This window comes from Microchirus variegatus, assembly GCF_963457635.1.
Source record: "Microchirus variegatus genome assembly, chromosome: 14".
Classification (NCBI taxonomy): domain Eukaryota; kingdom Metazoa; phylum Chordata; class Actinopteri; order Pleuronectiformes; family Soleidae; genus Microchirus; species Microchirus variegatus.
In genome coordinates this window covers 21,792,824-21,810,776 of record NC_139815.1, presented here as the reverse complement: position 1 = coordinate 21,810,776, position 17,953 = coordinate 21,792,824, and the positions used below count along the sequence as shown (strand labels likewise).

The following is a 17,953-nucleotide window of genomic DNA, read 5'->3' as shown; positions in this document are numbered from 1 at the left end:
CCCCCACAGTATCTTGCCTCCACTTTGACATGTGTCAATGACGCTCAACCTCCTAATCCATAGCCACCTGTGTGCATGCGTATGTGTGAGTGCGTGCGTGCGTGAGTGCGTGTGTGCATGCGTGCGTGTGTGTGTGTGTGTGTGTGTGCGTGCGTGTGTGTGAAATAGCTTCATCTGCTAAGTTGAAAGAGCCAGGGGCCACAGCTGCTTCCCCTCTGGTCCTTCAGGAACACTGTGGTAACTCTGGCAGCTTTTTATAAACACTGCTCCAACACAGTTCTATCCAGCTTCACTACCAATATACTCCCTCTCTCTCTCTCACACACACACACACGCACACACACACACACACTCACTATGTTCTTACGTGTAGAATGGAGGATGCACACATGTACTGAATCTACGAAACCGCTTAAGGATCAGAGCTCTGAAGATGTTTATAGATGAGCCCTATTTTCTGAAAATTAACTTTGTCTCAACACTCATATATCACTCTGAAGTATAGCGAGCATGATCACGACATAATATCCCAAATGTTCTGAATGAACGGCTTGTGTGCTGCATTAAATAGCAGACCTGGATCATGATCCAGGTCACTTCATTAATCAAACAAAACCAGGCTACAGTAGTCTTTACACCTGAGAGCTTCCACCTGGACTTACTTTGACTCCAACACAATCCATCTGATCTGGCCACTCGAATACCAGAAACCATGGTAATAAACTGTAGTGTTTACCTCTGGACGCCCTGAGGACAGTAGAACCTCGCTTAGCGACCAGCTACACGACACAGTGACCCATCAAGTGTTTTAGTAACCCAGCGCTAGGTTGGCTGAGCAGGTGGAGACTCTACTCCTGTCCCATCTGTTAAGGTGATTCATGATTCAATTGTGTTCTGCTTTCTCCGCGGTTCGTATAAATACCAAGGAGATCACCACACAGGTCACAGACAGGACTCTGCGGAGGTTCGGTGAGGAAAATGCAGCTATTCAGCTATTGAAAATGGATGTAAAGAATGCAGCATCACAAACCTTAGAGCAAACCATCCACCAAAATGTACGGGCCAGGTAAGGGCAACATTAATCCGAAAGGACACCAAGATGTTAACTCTGTCCATGAAACCACTGTCAGTGATTCTGGGCTCTCTGTAAAAGTGGCCAGAAAAACATAAAAATGTTCATATGGTTTTTGCCAAAAGGCATCTGGTAGAATTGAAAGAAAGTAGTCTGGTCTAAGACTATTACTGAACTTTAGCCCAAGGAAAATGCCATGTGTGGTGCAAATAAAACATCACAGAGCTCTCGAGAAACCCATCTCTACAGTGAAGCATGTCAGTGGTGACATCAAGCAATGGAGAAATCTCCCGGGAAGCAGCTGTCAGTCTCCTGGAAAAGTGAGACAAGGACAAAGGTGGACTTTTCAGCCCGACACTGACTGCAGGCAAACTGCTAAAGCAACACTTGAGTGGTTTAAGGGGAAATGTTTCACGGCACTAAACCCTTTCCTTGTTGGCAGCTACATGAGATGCAGGAAACCCTAAGGACAAACCAAAACTGAAGAAGTCATTAAGTTATCAAGCTCCACTGTCGAGGCTCCACCCAAATTTTGATGCTGTAAAAAACCCTCTCAAAAGATTGTGAGTCTTCCCTCCTTCACCTCTGCTCCTGCTGCTTGCCCCTTCACTCCAGTCTCACCATCTCAGCCTCTAAATCCATCTTTGCCAAAGCCAAAGCGGCATCATCACTTGGTATCCTCCACAGTACAGAGACTCGAGGAAAGTGCGTTGTCAACTTGTGCACAAACCCATTTTTATACAGTATTTAGCCTCCAGCTCGTCAAGAATTCCAATACTCGTCTTTTTCTTTGTCTTCTGTGGAGAAACGCTCCCATGATGATGTCATGTCCATAAATATGTATCTATTAAGATGCATTTATTTTATCGTTTACTGTGTAGTGTGACTGATAAGGTGAATGAGTGGTCAAATACTGACCATTTTATCATTCATTTATAGTTTAATTTCAGGGTGTGCGCTGTAGCTTGTAGCTGCTGTTGAACCGTTTTTGCTTTTCACCGTTTCACAGACACACCTCTCTGCGTTCGACAGTTCAGTCTTAAAGGATAGCTCCAATGTTTAGCACAACATGGTTTGGTTTTCGTGACTAACGGTAGCATTTGCTTTTACATCATCTCCTCTCACTATGTGTCACGTCAACTTTATCCATCTGTCTGCGCACTCCACCATCCTGATTAATCCAAAGTTTATTTTCCTTAATGTGGCTTTCTGTGAAGAGGCCTTCTGGCACCGACACATCCGGCACGCCAGTGATCCTCAGAGGTATCCAGTTCCATTTTAGACAAGTCATTATGCAGTGTTTAATGGAAAACTCACTAAAAATAGACTCTACTGTAAAAGATCTTGCATTGGCTGCGTGAGGGTAAAAGATGTGGTCGGGAGTGAGTTCCTTGCTGCTCCCAGACGGCCAAAACATTGAATTTCCTTCAAATTGCTCTAATTAATTCATCTTTTTTGCTGCGGGAGTGTGACTACTCTGACATGATTTACCTCTGGGAAAAACTTAAATTAATTTTGTTCTGCAAAAGTCCTACTAGCGGTTCCAAACAGCCCATGATAGTTACAGTAAGTATTTTTTAAACACATGCTAAATGTTCGTCATCTGCCAAGGAGATCCGGGCTAATGCAAAGTAAAGCGTCCTTTTTTAAACTCAGTTGATGCGTTTTTCCAGAAGTTACTCTCCTAAAATAACCACGGCAACATTCAGACATGGCTGCTCACTGTGTCTCTGCTGACAATAATAAGATCAATGAAAGCACTGCACAACTTTGAGTGGGATGATTCACGACACACAGTATACCCATCTGGCCTCTTGGGCCTGATAGAAAAAATGACATATGGCATAAGAGTGACTTGCGGTTCTAAAATCATAATTCTATGAATAAAAACACAAAAAACCTGTACTTTCTGCACTTGGTCCCTAATATAACAGAATAGAGGCTCTGAATGAATTACCTTCAGCTCAGTCGGTCTCTTTTTCTCTCTCTGGAAGAAAACATCCCTGGAACCAGGACCCATTCAGTTGATCTGGATAATGTAGACATTAGACTAACAAACTGGCAAGAAACTTCCCACACAATGTCCAGAGAGACATTTGTGTTAATGCACAAAACCCCTCAGAACAATCTCCTAAGTGACTGTGTGTGTGTGTGTGTGATATATCCTTGAGAATCCCTGGTTCTTATTGACATCTTTCACTATCCGTCACTGCGATGTTTAATCCACGGACAAACTGTGCTGAATATACTGTGTCTGTATTCCTGTGGCAGTGATAAACACATAGTACTGCTTCAGCACTGGAAAGCTTTAAGGACCACATCAGTGTCGCTCAGCAGACCACCCCCCCTCCCCCCTCCCCCCTGCTGTGATGGTTATCGTGGGTTTGCTGATGCCGTGAAACTGCAGCAAAGCCGAACAAATGGGAGGGTCAGATGCACAGGGACTCCCAGCAGCAGGGAAAGTAGACACGTACATCCAGACCCTACTCAGTGGTCCCCTTTAGACCCGTCATTAAAATGCATTTTCTGTGATTAGCTTGCAGTTAGATCGCTTGTAAGTGCAGGTGTAAATACACCCAAGACGCACCGAGGACGGATTGTTAACCGATACCACTTTGGGTACTTGTGATCACACCGAACAGAAGTGTAAATGTCTCCGATGCACCTCCGCTCCAACTACAACAACTGCGTGAGTGGAAGTACGTTGGTGGCACAGCTAAAGGCCACATTATACTTCTCCGACTGCGTAATGCGTTATCCGTCTGCGTCACCACGTAGACCACTCGAGCCTTTATACTTCTGCGTCGTGGTGACGGATAGGCGCTGCAATTTCCCGCCTGATCAGTAGGGGTCGCTGCGCAAGGTTGTTGTGCTTTTGGCTACAGTGAGCAATGGCGTCCGAGGGAGAAAGACTGTTGTTGTTGAAACAGCGGCCGTTTGTCACTTTTCTGTGTCCCGGAACGCAGTTTTAAGATAATTTGAGGCGAGAAATTGGCCATTTAGAGTCTAAACATGTGCTGTGTGTGTTAAGATATGACGTATTTATAGTTCGGCAGCGACGAAGTCGGCGGTGTTTAGCTCCGCCCTCTGTGGACGCTCGTCCGGCACAGAGCAGCTTCGCTCGGCCTGTCCTGAGGACCAATCGCAGCTCTTGCCGTCTCCGTTGTCCCTTGACGGAGTGACGGACACTTAAAAAATATTCCGTGCACCTGGAGACGACGCAGAGGCTCTTCGACAGGTTCTGCGTCGACGCAGAGGACTCTGCGTAGCCTACGCAGAGCACTTTACGCAGGAGTATAAATTGGGCTTAACGTGAACGGTTTTCTGCTTGTTGAAGGTGTCCACACTTCACGTGCGGCTAACGACGCTATAGTCTGCGGCTGGAAATCTTAGCAGAAGATGAGTGGGGGGGGGGGGCGACTTTCATGATCGGAGCGCTGTCTGATCACAGAATAAAAACGGCATTCTACCGCCATGTGTAAAGATTGGCCAGTGTGAGTGAAGTATACTAATAAAGTGCTTGGCGAGTGTAATCTCATGCTAAAACATTCATCATATTCTACAAAAGCTTCATATTTCTCAGCGACCTCAAGCGCGTGGCTGTCTCCCAGTTAGCTGGGCCCTGACACCCCGGTGAGACATGGAGGACTGAAGCAACAAAAAAGAGCCGTGCTGAATATTTCAAAAGGAGCCTCCATGTCCTCTGAATAGAAAAGCATTAAACGACAAGCAGAAATATAAAAGCCAAGCAGAAATAAAAAGCTGGATGCACTCGATTCTATTCATACATTGCCCACAAAAACGTACCGTCGCCATCAACCTCTTTGCAGCTGTTGCCTCGCTGTAATGGTTTTTTTAAAGTCAAGAGTAGACGAGAGTTTCAGTTGTTCTGGGGGACATGAATCCATGAAGACACTTAAAAAATGTTCACTACCATTGCTCACATTGAAATAATTGAACTTCAGGGACAACATTCATGTGAAATTATGTCACGAAAGACACGGACAGTTGCTGTATGTGCACAAAAGGATTGGGTACCATGAACATTTGAATCACTACAGTGAGAATACTGGTGCGTGCACTCAACCGTACCTTTTTAGTGATTTGCTCGCTTTGATCTTGGCCTCAACATTGTGAAACATTAGTCAAAACCTCTAAATCTGTATTTGGTAATACCTTTGTAATGTGGTTGGTACGAGGAATGAGTCTGTAACACTTGGTATCAGATCAATACTGGTCAGAATCACTGGATCAGATAGAGAAAACTGTACAATCTGATACGATCCAAACTTCCTATATATGTATATAGGATTAATGTAAATAACACAATGTACACAGTTGGAGAATCATGTCTTTGAAATGGCTCTTAATAGCTGTCGGTGGTAAATTACCAAATGTGTTGTTCACAGCTTCGTAGTTTAATAGTTTTAAAATGACTGTATTAGCTATTGGTTTACATTTAAAGGGGAAATAAGTAGTTTATAGTGCCATCTAGAGGAGAGGCTGAAATTTACAACAAAGACCTGCTGCTCTGCTCACCCCCTCCCTTCCCTGAGCGCTACGGTATCCGCAGCTGGTCAAATGTCGTCCTCGTCGTCTTTCTCCGTGTCAGCAGATGAGGTTCGTGAGGCGAGGGAGAGGGCGAGCTACCGCGGCCGTAGCAGACGAAGCGGAGAGAGAGGAGGCGGGACTTCCGCTACAAGTAAAGAGACGCTTGATTTGTTCTCTCGCGTTTGTCCTTACAGGCTCCGGTAGAAACATGGCGTCTCGCTGCTAACAGTGGCTATGCAACCGCGGTCATGTTATTTTACATGACTTTTTGAAACACTACGAAAATGAAACAAAAACTATTATACAGCGACTAGACAATGCAGGAGCACATAATATGTATAAAAAAGTGGATTTTGGGTTATATAAATCCTTAAATACTACATATTGTACCTTTAAGGTTGCGATATCGGACAAGAAAAAGGTGATATTGAGCCGCCCATAGTTGGAGTGAGTGAGTTTGGCAGCCAAACCAAGCCAGAGAACAAGGACCAGGCAAGGAGGGAGAAGGCTGAGTAAATAAGTTGAAATGTTTGCATGTTGTGTTCACTCTCACACACACACACAATACTTGCACAGGCTCACAAAAACAACACAACAACCACTGGTAATGTCTCAATGTTCACACAGCACACAGCAGTACATCAGCACTCAACACTGAGCGGTGCAAAACAGCAAGAAGATTCCAGGCGTCTCCTCTGAGTAAAAATCCCTCCAGGCTTTCTGGATTTTATTTGGGGATCATCTGAATGATATTTGTCAGCTGCAAGGCCCTTCGGAACACAATGTACGCTCAGCTTCAATTGATCTCCTCATTAAGGCCAAAGGATCACTTTACCAGTGTGCTGCTTTATTGAATTAAAAAAAAGAAGAAAAGTAAAGTCTGCAAAGTCCTACGGAGAACAATGTGGAGCTGTCACTGAACTCACATCCCATAAAACATACATATGTGCATGCAGTTTGGGGTTTATATTTAGCCGTGATGCCACACAGAGAGTCTTCTTTAATTTACCGTGAGCCATGAGAACCAGAGAAATGCTCTCAAGCCCCTTTTACACTTTTGAGGCTTTTTCTTTTTTCTTCAAACAACAACATAGAGTATGAAATTACCTCACTCTCCTCATCATCAAAGCACACACACACACACAAGTCATACAGGAACACAATATTAGAGCTGAAGATACTTAAAATGCCTGTGCCTATGTAACGCACAAATACAAAGCTCACATTCACACCAGGTGTGATAGCTTTTCTAAGCATCATTTTAAACTGTGTCTAAAAAGAAAGTCTTGCTCCAGTCATCAGTTCATGACCACACCTTATGGAACTCACTCAGACGTCAACTAAAATCATCCCAACATGTTTTTTTTTTGGTTTTCGGTTCCAAAAAAGAAGAATCAGGCCTTGTGTTTTTCTTTGTTTTTTAAGAAAAAAGGGCGGCTTTTCATAAACATGACATGCAGCCAAAAATCTAACTGAAACAAGCCCCTGAAAATGTGCTTGTTTGAAAGTGGGGGATCACATCCATTCACACTCAGACGGTGACAGTGAGATGTAAAGAGAGTAAAGTTCACGTCCGCAGCCACAGACGCACGTCAAACGTCTGAATCAAATACTTACAAACCACTGCCATAAAACGAACAGCGTTCAAATGTTTGACATAAACACTCTAACCTACAGCAGGTCACCTCATGATTCGATTGAATTATTATTTTTAATGTATATGATTACAGTATAATTAGCAACGTGTGGAAAAAACACCAATAAACCTCAACGTAAACACATATATATAACAATGCAACAGTGTGACAAAGCAGCAATTAATGAATTGGATTGCAAATTGACACGCAACAGGGAAGAGAGAGTGTGTGCGTGTGCGTGTGCGTGTGCGTGTGCGTGTGCGTGTGCGTGTGCGTGTGCGTGTGTCTGTGACCGACCTGGTCGTCGTATCTGTAGGTGAGAAACTGATCCTCGGTGGCGTCTTCCATGAAACTGCCCTGAGGTGAGAGAGCAAACTCTGGCAGGAACACAGCGCTGTGGGCCTGATCCTCTGCAGCCTGACAAAGCATGAAGTGCAAATACTTTGTTACTATACTTGAGTACAACGTTCACATATATGAATACTTTACTTTGTTATTTAGATTTCTAGCAACTTTTACTTTTACTCCACGACATTTCCTCGAACCAACTGTCTCTGTTACGTGTTACCAAATAAAAATCCGAAGAAGAATTTGCACATCTTTCATACCCATTCACACACTGCGACATGAGGTTAAGTGTCTTGCTCAAGAACACACATAGGCTAGCAGAGCCAGGAATTGAACCCACAACCTTCCTGTTGAAAAACAACTCCAACAGGTACCATCGTTCAATCCTCACTTTTTTTGCACTTCTACTTTTAAAACCTAAGTATGTTTTCAATCAGATCAATTACTTCTGATACTTACATACAGTAAATGTCATATACTTTAAGTCTTTTATTAAGTAATATTGTTTTTGTCTTTGTTGTTGTTTTTTTTAAATGTAACTTCAGCTTCTACCAAAGTCATTTTCTGTTTAGATTCTTGTATTCTTTTAGGCACTTTATACAAGACTGGAAACCTGACTGTGATCATGCAAAAAAAATCTGTAATATACGCACGCACACAGTTTTGTGCAGATTCCATTCATTTAGAAACCTTATGCCTAACCATAACCATAACCAGAATCAGAATATTTTATTTATCTCCTCTTGGAAATTGGGTAAACCACAACCACTTGAGTACAATTCAAATCGTGGTCCAACACTTAACCAGTTTATCAAAAATGAGATTCTACCACATTAGAACCAGGCTTTGGTCTCCATATGGACTACTGGTCCTGACGAGGTAAACGTTTGCCTTAAGAAAATAAAGAAAATATCCTAAAGAGGTGGCAAATGTAAAATCACACACACACACACACATATTCATTTAGTGAACTAAAGCTATAATGAGATGACCAACCACATTGATCAATTACAATTCAATTCCCAATCGTTACAGATTCATAACTGTCCTCTGAAACAGCACATAATGACACATTTTGCTTGCGTCATCAATAACAACAACACAAAAACCTGATAGTGAAGCTATAGATTGAGGCGAGCACAGTAAATTAATAAGTGAGATTTAGGTCAAGAGGAAAAAAAAACAGCTCTGCTTCCAATCGTGGTTTGGGATTTGCCAGGTCGATGGTGTTAAGTGCACACGTATAGGCCCAGAGGTCGGTAACCTGTGGCTCTGGAGCTGCATGCGTCTCTTCAGGCCTTCTGCAATGGCTACTTGTAGCTTTGAATAAAAATATTATTTTATTTTCTTCTTTCCTCCTCTTATTTAGAGATCAAGGTGATAAATTAAAGTGTTTTAATGTTTTGTGCATCACATCCAACGACTACATCAAGTGTGATATTGACAAAACTTGTTCTGTCCATCTTTGGATCCACATATTTACAGTTTGCAGGTGTATAGAAGTAGGTTTTTTTCTCCACTTTATAATAGGTTGGCTGTAAACAGCAATGAAATGTCAAAGGTTTTCTGTTATTGTAGTTCTTAAATTTCCTAAATGCAACAAACTATCATTATTTTGTGTATAGTAAGTCTGTATAAAAAACGGATATGTGATAGTATCTTTCTTTTTCGGGGACAAAAATATAACGGCATTACATGACTTTACCTTTCTTACCCATGTCGTATGGACCTCATATCAGACATACTACATATCTCATCCAGGACGGCACGAAGAAGTGATATAACCCTGGTAATCTGAGCATTTCCTCCATCGAGGATCTTACAGGTGTTTTCTTGAAGTAACCTCGGCAAACAACACCTCGACACCTCCCCCAAACAACTCATCTCACAAGAGGGAAAAACCTGTGCTCCGATACGACCACCGTGACTCGTCATAAATTCTGCTCCACTTGAACGGTCAATGTTCTCTATTAGCTTCGCCGTGATTTATACGCAGCAATCTCAAGCTGGAGATTTTTGGACAGTCGGCGTGAGCCAAAGGCCCGAGAAAGACGGGAAGGGATTGAAGGAATGAATGAGTGAGTGACTCTCAGGCTGAGAGGCGACCGAGACTGAGAGTTGCTGCACACACTCGGAGTGGATAGAAATATCTGGCATCTGGCATTTAGAGGACTCCTCAGAGAGCGAGGGAGACAGAAAGAGACTTTGTGAGTGAGTGGCTGAGTGTGTGTGTGTTTCCAGGCCACTTGAACTGTGTGCGTGAGAGATGATCTACCGTTAAGATTAGTGGGAGTGGTGTCTCATGCAGGCTTTTAGAGCCACTTAGAGAAAGACACAGCAGAAGTGGCACTGGTATGCGTTTCCCTGGAGAGCGTCTGAAGACTGGCACAGTGTCAGGACTAGCTTTTCCCGACTAACTCTCCACCCTCTCTACTTTATGCTCTCTCTCTCAAATCTGTCCTAAATTTGCTTTATTGTCATATTTACCTTAAAGGTACAATATGTAGTATTTATGGGTTTATATAACCCAAAATCCACTTTTTTTATACATATTATGTGCTCCTGCATTGTCTAGTCGCTGTATAATAGTTTTTGTTTCATTTTCGTAGTGTTTCAAAAAGTCATGTAAAATAACATGGTCGCGGGCCGCGGTTGCATAGCCACTGTTAGCAGCGAGACGCCATGTTTCTAATTACTTTTATGTGTTTCCTCTTTATTTATTTATTTCTTGTAAAGCACTTTGGATCACCGAAAGGATTGTTGTAAAGGGCTGTATAAATAAAGTACATTTACATTTACATTTACCGGAGCCTGTAAGGACAAACGCGAGAGAACAAAACAAGCGTCTCTTTACTTGTAGCGGAAGTCCCGCCTCCTCTCTCTCCGCTTCGTCTGCTACGGCCGCGGTAGCTCGCCCTCTCCCTCGCCTCACGAACCTCATCTGCTGACACGGAGAAAGAGGACGAGGACGACATTTGACCAGCTGCAGATACCGTAGCGCTCAGGGAAGGGAGGGGGTGAGCAGAGCAGCAGGTCTTTGTTGTAAATTTCAGCCTCTCCTCTAGATGGCACTATAAACTACTTATTTCCCCTTTAATCAGGACATAGTGGTTTAAAATAATACGATTAATATAATAATAATACTAGTAGTTGCCAACTGAGCATCTGGTCACATGCAGCAGCTACTCTTTTAATTCTCTTAAAGCCACTTTTAAAAAAAAAAAACTGAAAACAAAGCCAAGGTCATGGTTATTGTCATACTGCAGTTGTGTCGTCTTGTCACATCAACCACAGAGTTAAACGTATTACTTATTATTATCTTCTAAGGCCGAGCTGTCAGGCGTGTTTGTGCACAACAGTCTGCATCATTCTTAACTCTATGATTTATCGCTGCACAGCTTTGACTGTTTTGTACACATGCTTTCTCACTTTGAGAGCACATGAGTCTCGAGAACACGATGCCTCCTCAGCGCCGGAGCCAGGACAGCTGATCGCACACAAAGAACTTGTGTTTTGCGTCGGTTTTCTCGTGTCACGTCGGGCTGAGCTTAGGGCTGCACAATTAATCACGACATAATCAAACGCAGCCACGCTGCAGGAATTTAACGGCACTCAAATCCTGCGCTTTGAATGGGGAAAAATGTGTGTGACAGACTTTAAATGAGAAAATAAATAGAAGTAGAAAATGTTTGTTGACAGACTGATAAGTCGTACCAGTTATGGATCAGATCGAAAAAGCAATATCTATCAAAGTAATGGAGACATGATTTGTTTTTGTCGCTCTAGTATTAATTAGGGATGGAAATCGGTATCGATCAGTATCGGTATCAGTCTGATATTGGTCAAAATCACTGAAAATCACTAATTTAAATCCGATACTTCCAAAAAAATCGCCTGCTTGACTATGCACAGACTGCAAATCAGTCATGTTTCAGCTGTTAATTACAACAATATATGTTGGAGGTTGGAGAATCATGTCTTCTGGCTACCGGGAGCTAACAGCAGTTAGCATTTGGAAAAGTGATCATTTGCAGGCTCTAGCAGGCACATTGCCGTCATATATAACATGTATCCACTGGACAGATAAATCCTCTGAGGCTGGAAGTTTGTGTAGGACTCTGTGCTGCACTGTGGAGCCAAGAATAGAACTTTTTGTGGAATTTGCAGACTTCCGGTTTTCTGATACTACTGCCCTTGCCAGCACTCTCACGTGTTTTGTGGATCTCCACGAGACAACAATTACAGGAATTTAGCGTACTGTGAGTGTTCCAGTGAGTGCGGAAGTCAACATCACGTGTTTCATCTCCTCTACTCTGAGGAGGACCCCAAAAACACGAGTGAGTCATCTTTTTTCACACTTTGCCGACTGATACGGCCTCCAGAGTCCCAAATATAAGGATTTAAATGATTAAAAAGTTGATTTTGCATAATAAGTCCCCATTAAATAAATAAATAATCACTTTAAAGTTAAAAAAAATCATCAGCTTTCTGATTCCACACGTGACCCCCTGAGGTGAATCTGACAGTTTGGGGACAGCATCAGCTGCAGCAGGTCAATTTACAGCAGCAGAGGACAAACTGCAACATGTCAGCATATGTCCTTTTACTGCCTATGTGTAGTGATGTACTTTGTCGCCTGTGCTTAAACTCCTCCAGGGACAGAGCTGGGTTTCTCCTCCTGTTATTTTGGGGGCGTCACAGGGTCACTATTTTGCAAATAGTCAGCGTGTCAAACGACTGAGACACAGGCACGTTACAGGAAAATCAATGTTGACTTAGTTTTAAGGAGGTTTGAGTGTAAATGATTAACCAGGTCAGGAAGAAGTACGCAAAAAAACAGAGCAACAGCCTGAGTCAAGAAACTAACAGCAAGGTAAGTTACGCTGGAGAAATGAAATGTGAAATACATAAGAACATAAACACATTTCCATTTGGAATAGAACAGAACAATCAGAAACAGAATGATTAAAGTGCAGCCTTGGCACACAAAAAAAAGCAATTTGACAGTTTTCATAGCTCAGTTGGACACATTATGAGACAGATTTTAAGTCTTAAAAACATTTGATTTGCTTCACATATGTCTAATTGCAGCAGAGGGGTGATTAGAGAACGAAGAGGTAATTTCCAAACTCTACATTTCGACCATTATGTTCCATTTCACTTTGCATTAAAGTCAGTCAAACTGCGTGAGTGTAGACGTACAAAAGCCTGTTTCTGTTTGAGCATTTAACACATTTACAACATGATTTCTACAGGGACAAAGACTCACACGGGTTGGTTTTGGCTTCCTGCATTATTTATTTAATGTGTATCTCTGCATAGTGACACAGCAGGAGTGGGGGGGGGGGGGGGGGTATTGGTGTCCAGTGATCAAAAGCAGAGAGCTGAGATTTTACTGCAGCAGTTTATGAAAGTAAAAATAAATAGAAGCTTATCGGAAAACGGAAACAAACCCTCTGTATGACTCTTCGTTTTGTCATTACACACAAATTCAAAGCTGTGTTAAATTGCATTCCATGGATAAGAATTAACATCATCGTCAGTTATATAATTTGGAATCATGTCTTTGTCGTACGTTGGCGCACGTTCACTCCGTCACTGTTACTCTCGCTGCTAAATCCTCCACCGTGTTCTTCAGCTGGTTATCAGAGGCTTTGAGTGAAAACTGGAAACCAGCTTTAACATTTATACACACAAGTGAAGGTAAAATGTGTAAGCATCTGAAACGCTTTGCACACCATGTACGTCTACGACTGCATTTTCCATCAAAGAACCGGGGACTTCGAGTCCCAGAAACCTCTAAAGATAAAACTAAAAGGTACCTGCAGACACCGGTATTGTTCCTTATAGGCTGTAGTGTACATTTTATTTATTATTTATATTGAGCTTTTTGTTAAGAGGCTAGAATGTCTTGTTCTGTATCTTTGAGCTGGTTCCTGGTGTATTCCTTGTAGACAATTTTAGACTTCAGAGAGTTCAAAAGGAGAACAGCCGAGAGAACAAAGGTCGCTCTCCTCGAGGATTCAGGCAGCCATACCGCTAACCTGCTACTAATAAACTGTGGTCGGGGAGCAAGTGGGAAGTCCAATGATCCTGGAACACACCCCGACTATGCCATGTAATACTAATGCGTACAAAAATCTCCATCCTCACTGCAGGTCTGTATCGATAATTACATTTGGAAAACACATGTATGCCTTCTGTAATCTCCTACAATCTACCGCTTGTTTTATGGAGTGACTGCATTTGCTTCGTCGTCCAAACTGTTACTCAGTGAAGTCACAGCTGCCGTCAGAGCCTAAAACACCAAAGCTTTACTGACAGTATAGTTCTCAGTGAGCAGCAGCATTTATTTTCAGACGTGTGAAATCTGACTGACAAGTTCACCAAATGACACTTGTTTCTGTTCCCTTTTCTTTATTTTTTTGTTGCATTTACATAGTTAATTGCAGGGTGTTTGCATGCGACTCACTCTAAAAGTGACTGTGTGAGTTTGAAACTACAGCTGTAATTATCCAGCATCTGCTACTGTTACAGCATCTGTCTCTATGTGTGTGTGAGTGTGTTTGGACCTGGCATTCCGGATGTTATAGGGACCGTAATCCGTTTACGCAGTCACATTATGGGCACTTCAATCAAGTCTCCATCATATAAATCCCTATGTTTTAAGGTGAAAATATGTTTTAATGCTCCCATAGATTGGTCCTATCGCACATATATTTAAGTTATGGAGGTCTGTTTACATACATTAACTTGTTTTTATGGTCAAAAACCTCCTAGTTGCTGTAAATGAGCCGATAGAAATCTCTCCTCACTGAAGCTCTCAGAGTGTGTTGTGATTGGCCAGCCAGCGCGGGCTTTCCCAACTGTCTTGTGATTGGCCAATACCTGGAAATGACGTAATGAGCACACCAACGCTCAGAAGCACTTGTGATGGTTAGGGTAAGGGGCTAGGGGGGCTATGTTCGGCTGTCCTAGGGTGAGGCTGAGATGAGAATGTTTTAATCTAGAGGAGTAACAACGAGGTGCACGTGTACACGCAAGACCAAAATGGTATAAATCTTGCCTTAGTGGCAACATAAGTTAAGATTAGGTGTTAGGATCTGCAAATGGTAGAGGAGGTTGTCCTCTGATTGGAAGGTCGAGGGTTTGATCCGAGGCTTCATTAGCCACCGTGTTTGTGTTGATGTCCACGGCTTTCAACTCTAGTCTTGCCCTTGACATTGCATTCTAAACACAGTGTACTGCATATGGAACATTACCCATAGGCCACACACACACACACACACACACACACATTCTTGTACTTGCTGCATACTGAGGACCAGAATTTCCACTTTATAAATCAACACAATTACAAATATCTACTCCATGAACGACATCTACAAAGAACTACTGGTTGCAGTACCATAACATGTCTGCAGGTAGAGCCCCAGAGCAGAAAGGGCTGGAAAAAAATTTAGATTTTTTTTTTTTCGTCCAAAATTTGACAAAAACGTCATACTATACTATGTCGACCAAAATTTTAAAAAAAATTTGACCCAAAATTTTTGGTCCAAAATTTGACAAAAACGTCATACTATACTATGTCGTCCAAAATTTGAAAACAATATTTGACAAAAAATGTTTGGTCCAAATCTTGACAAAAAAACTCATACTATACTATGTTGTCCAAAATTTGAAAAAAAAAAATTACCAAAAGATGTTGGTCCAAAATTTGACAAAACCATCATACTATACTATGTCATTCAAAAATTAAAAAAAAAAAATTTGACCAAAAATTTTTGGTCCAAAATTTGACAAAGATGTCATACTATACCATGTCGACATTTTTTTGGCCAAAATTTTTGGTCCAAAATTAGACAAAAACGTCATACTATACTATGTCGTCCAAAATTTGAAAAAATCTTTGACAAAAAATGTTTGGTCCAAAATTTGACAAAAAACTCATAATATACTGTCGTCCAAAATTTGAAAAAAAAAAATTTGACCAAAAATATTTCGTCCAAAATTTGACAAAACCATCATACTATACTATGTCGTTCAAAATTTGAAAAAAAAAATTTGACCCAAAATTTGAAAAAAAACGTCATACTTTACTATGTCGACCAAAATTTTTAAAAACATTTGACCCAAAATTTTTGGTCCAAAAACAAATTGAGTATAGCATGTTATAGCAACCTAAGGCAAAATGACCTCACTTTGTTGGTCTAAAACCCTCATTGGTCCTCAGTATGCCGCAAGTACAAGAACACACACACACACACACACACACACACAGGGGCATTTAGTCAAGTTTCTTGCTGTGAAGACACCGAGTTGTTGCCATGCAGAGTGGAGTTGCAGTTGTCCTGATTGAGTTTACACACCACGGGAAGGACGGTGTCAGGACAGACTTCGCCCTGCAGTGGCTGGCTCATGCTGGATCACTGGCTCACTTCAGAGGAGCCAAAAGAAGGATAATAATACCAGGAGAGCGATCCTCATCCCAAAGGATCAACATACTGCACCAGAAAGGGCAGTTGTTGCCATGTGGGATGGACTATAAAACTCCTGCGGAGCAGGTTTGTTTACATCATGAGGGGATGCTTCAGGTCAGGTCTAATAAATATGCATCACATCACTGATGTGAATGTTTGTGATGATGAAGTCCATCCTTGCCGGTAAATCAAGATGATGACAAAATAACATCACAACTTGTTGTGAGTGAATGAAGAAGTAGATATTTGTAATGGAAAGACGGTCAGAAAAAAATCTATAAGACCCGTTAGGCTTTCAAACTGCAGTCGGTGCAGGATTGTTGACAATCAACCATTGTGAAATCACAGTTCTCTGTTCTGATCCTCTGAGCAGATGAATATGGACAAATGCAACTATTTCATGTGTAGCAGATGAAATCCATCTTTGAAACTCTCGACTGACTCGTGCTTTAAATCGTTTATTGACAGACTCTTAGACTTTTTGAAATTGTCGTAGAGCAGCCAATGGAAGTACCACCGGAACCACCACTGAATATTATTATAAAACTATTGTTTTCTCCGAATAGAAGATACGTTTTTCATTGACATTAAGTTTCCGTACTCTAAAGCCGTGATATATCTATCTCTGCTGCTTCAGTCTTTTTGTATAGTTTCTCTCAGCGCTATAGATCATATTCACAAAACCTAGAAAAATGCTTGCTGTGTATTTCACTTGTAAATGAGCAGTTTTCCTACAACGATAACACAAATGAGTCTGTCCCTCACCTCTTCCAGTGTCCCAGGCCAACTACTGTAATCTTTTCTTATTATAGAGGCTGAAACAGTGGGACGAAATGCTTTGATCTCATCATGTCTAAATATATAAGGGCCTATTTTAAACAACAAGTCCACCAGTGACACACAGTGACCCACGGTGTGTCGGCTTAATAAAACACATAAGCACCATTTCCACCACGCAGCGCAGTTTGGCTCAGTTCAGTACATGACGCAGCCATTTGATTTTCCATTGTCAAATGTTGAGAAGGGTACCAAAATAAATCCATACCATCCCATGTTTTGGCACCCGTTGGTCTGGTACCAAGCCAAGTGGCCTGGCTCCCAAAAGGGTGGAGCTCGACACAGTGCAGTGTGCCGATTGGTTCGACTTCCGTTGAACAACAGGGGAAAATGACAGTGTATTTCAGGCTGCAGCATTTTCTTAAAACGTTTTTTTTTTTTGTTCTTCTTCATGGAATTTATTTGTGAGATATGCTTTTTATGTATAGCCTACATCCAGCCTACACACCCTGCAGAGTAAACTTAAGCCAAATCAGATCAGGATTTAACATTACAAATCAAAACATGGAGAAAAAAAAGCTATATATGGATGGACTAATACAAGAAACAATGGTAAGACCAGGGCTGGGCAATAATACGATAATAGGAATATATATCACGATAGACACTACAAAATAGACGGTACAAAAAACTTTGGATAAGACATTCGATAAAGTCACTCAACTGTGTTAAATAAAAACAAATGGAGAGCGTGCTAGAAAAACAAAGTTGGTTTGGTTGCATGAACAAACTCGGCCCCTCTCTCGTAACCAAATTGCACATTCTCCCCGTGTGTGGGATTTCTCTGGGTTGTCCAGCTTCCTCCCACAGTCCAAAAACATGCAATATGGGATGGGGTCAATTGGTCACTCTAAATTGACCATGTCATGGACTGGCAAACTATCCGGGGTGTAACCCTCCGCCTATCGCCCTATGTCAGCTGAGATAAGCACAGCTCCCCCAACAACCCTCATGGAGGATAAAGCTGTAGAAGATGGATGGATGAACTATATCGTCAAATGCTTTTTAGCCATATCGCCCAGCCCTAG

General features: G+C 41.9%; 1 protein-coding gene across 1 annotated transcript in view; it reads right to left on the bottom strand.

The window, feature by feature from the left end:
• Window positions 1-17,953, bottom strand: part of adamtsl3 (ADAMTS-like 3) — a 177,100-nt gene that overhangs the window by 141,324 nt on the left and 17,823 nt on the right. Inside the window, exon 3 of the mRNA XM_083901045.1 lies at window positions 7,558-7,677. Coding sequence (XP_083757171.1) covers window positions 7,558-7,677 — 120 coding nt within the window. The remainder of the gene's footprint in view (window positions 1-7,557; window positions 7,678-17,953) is intronic.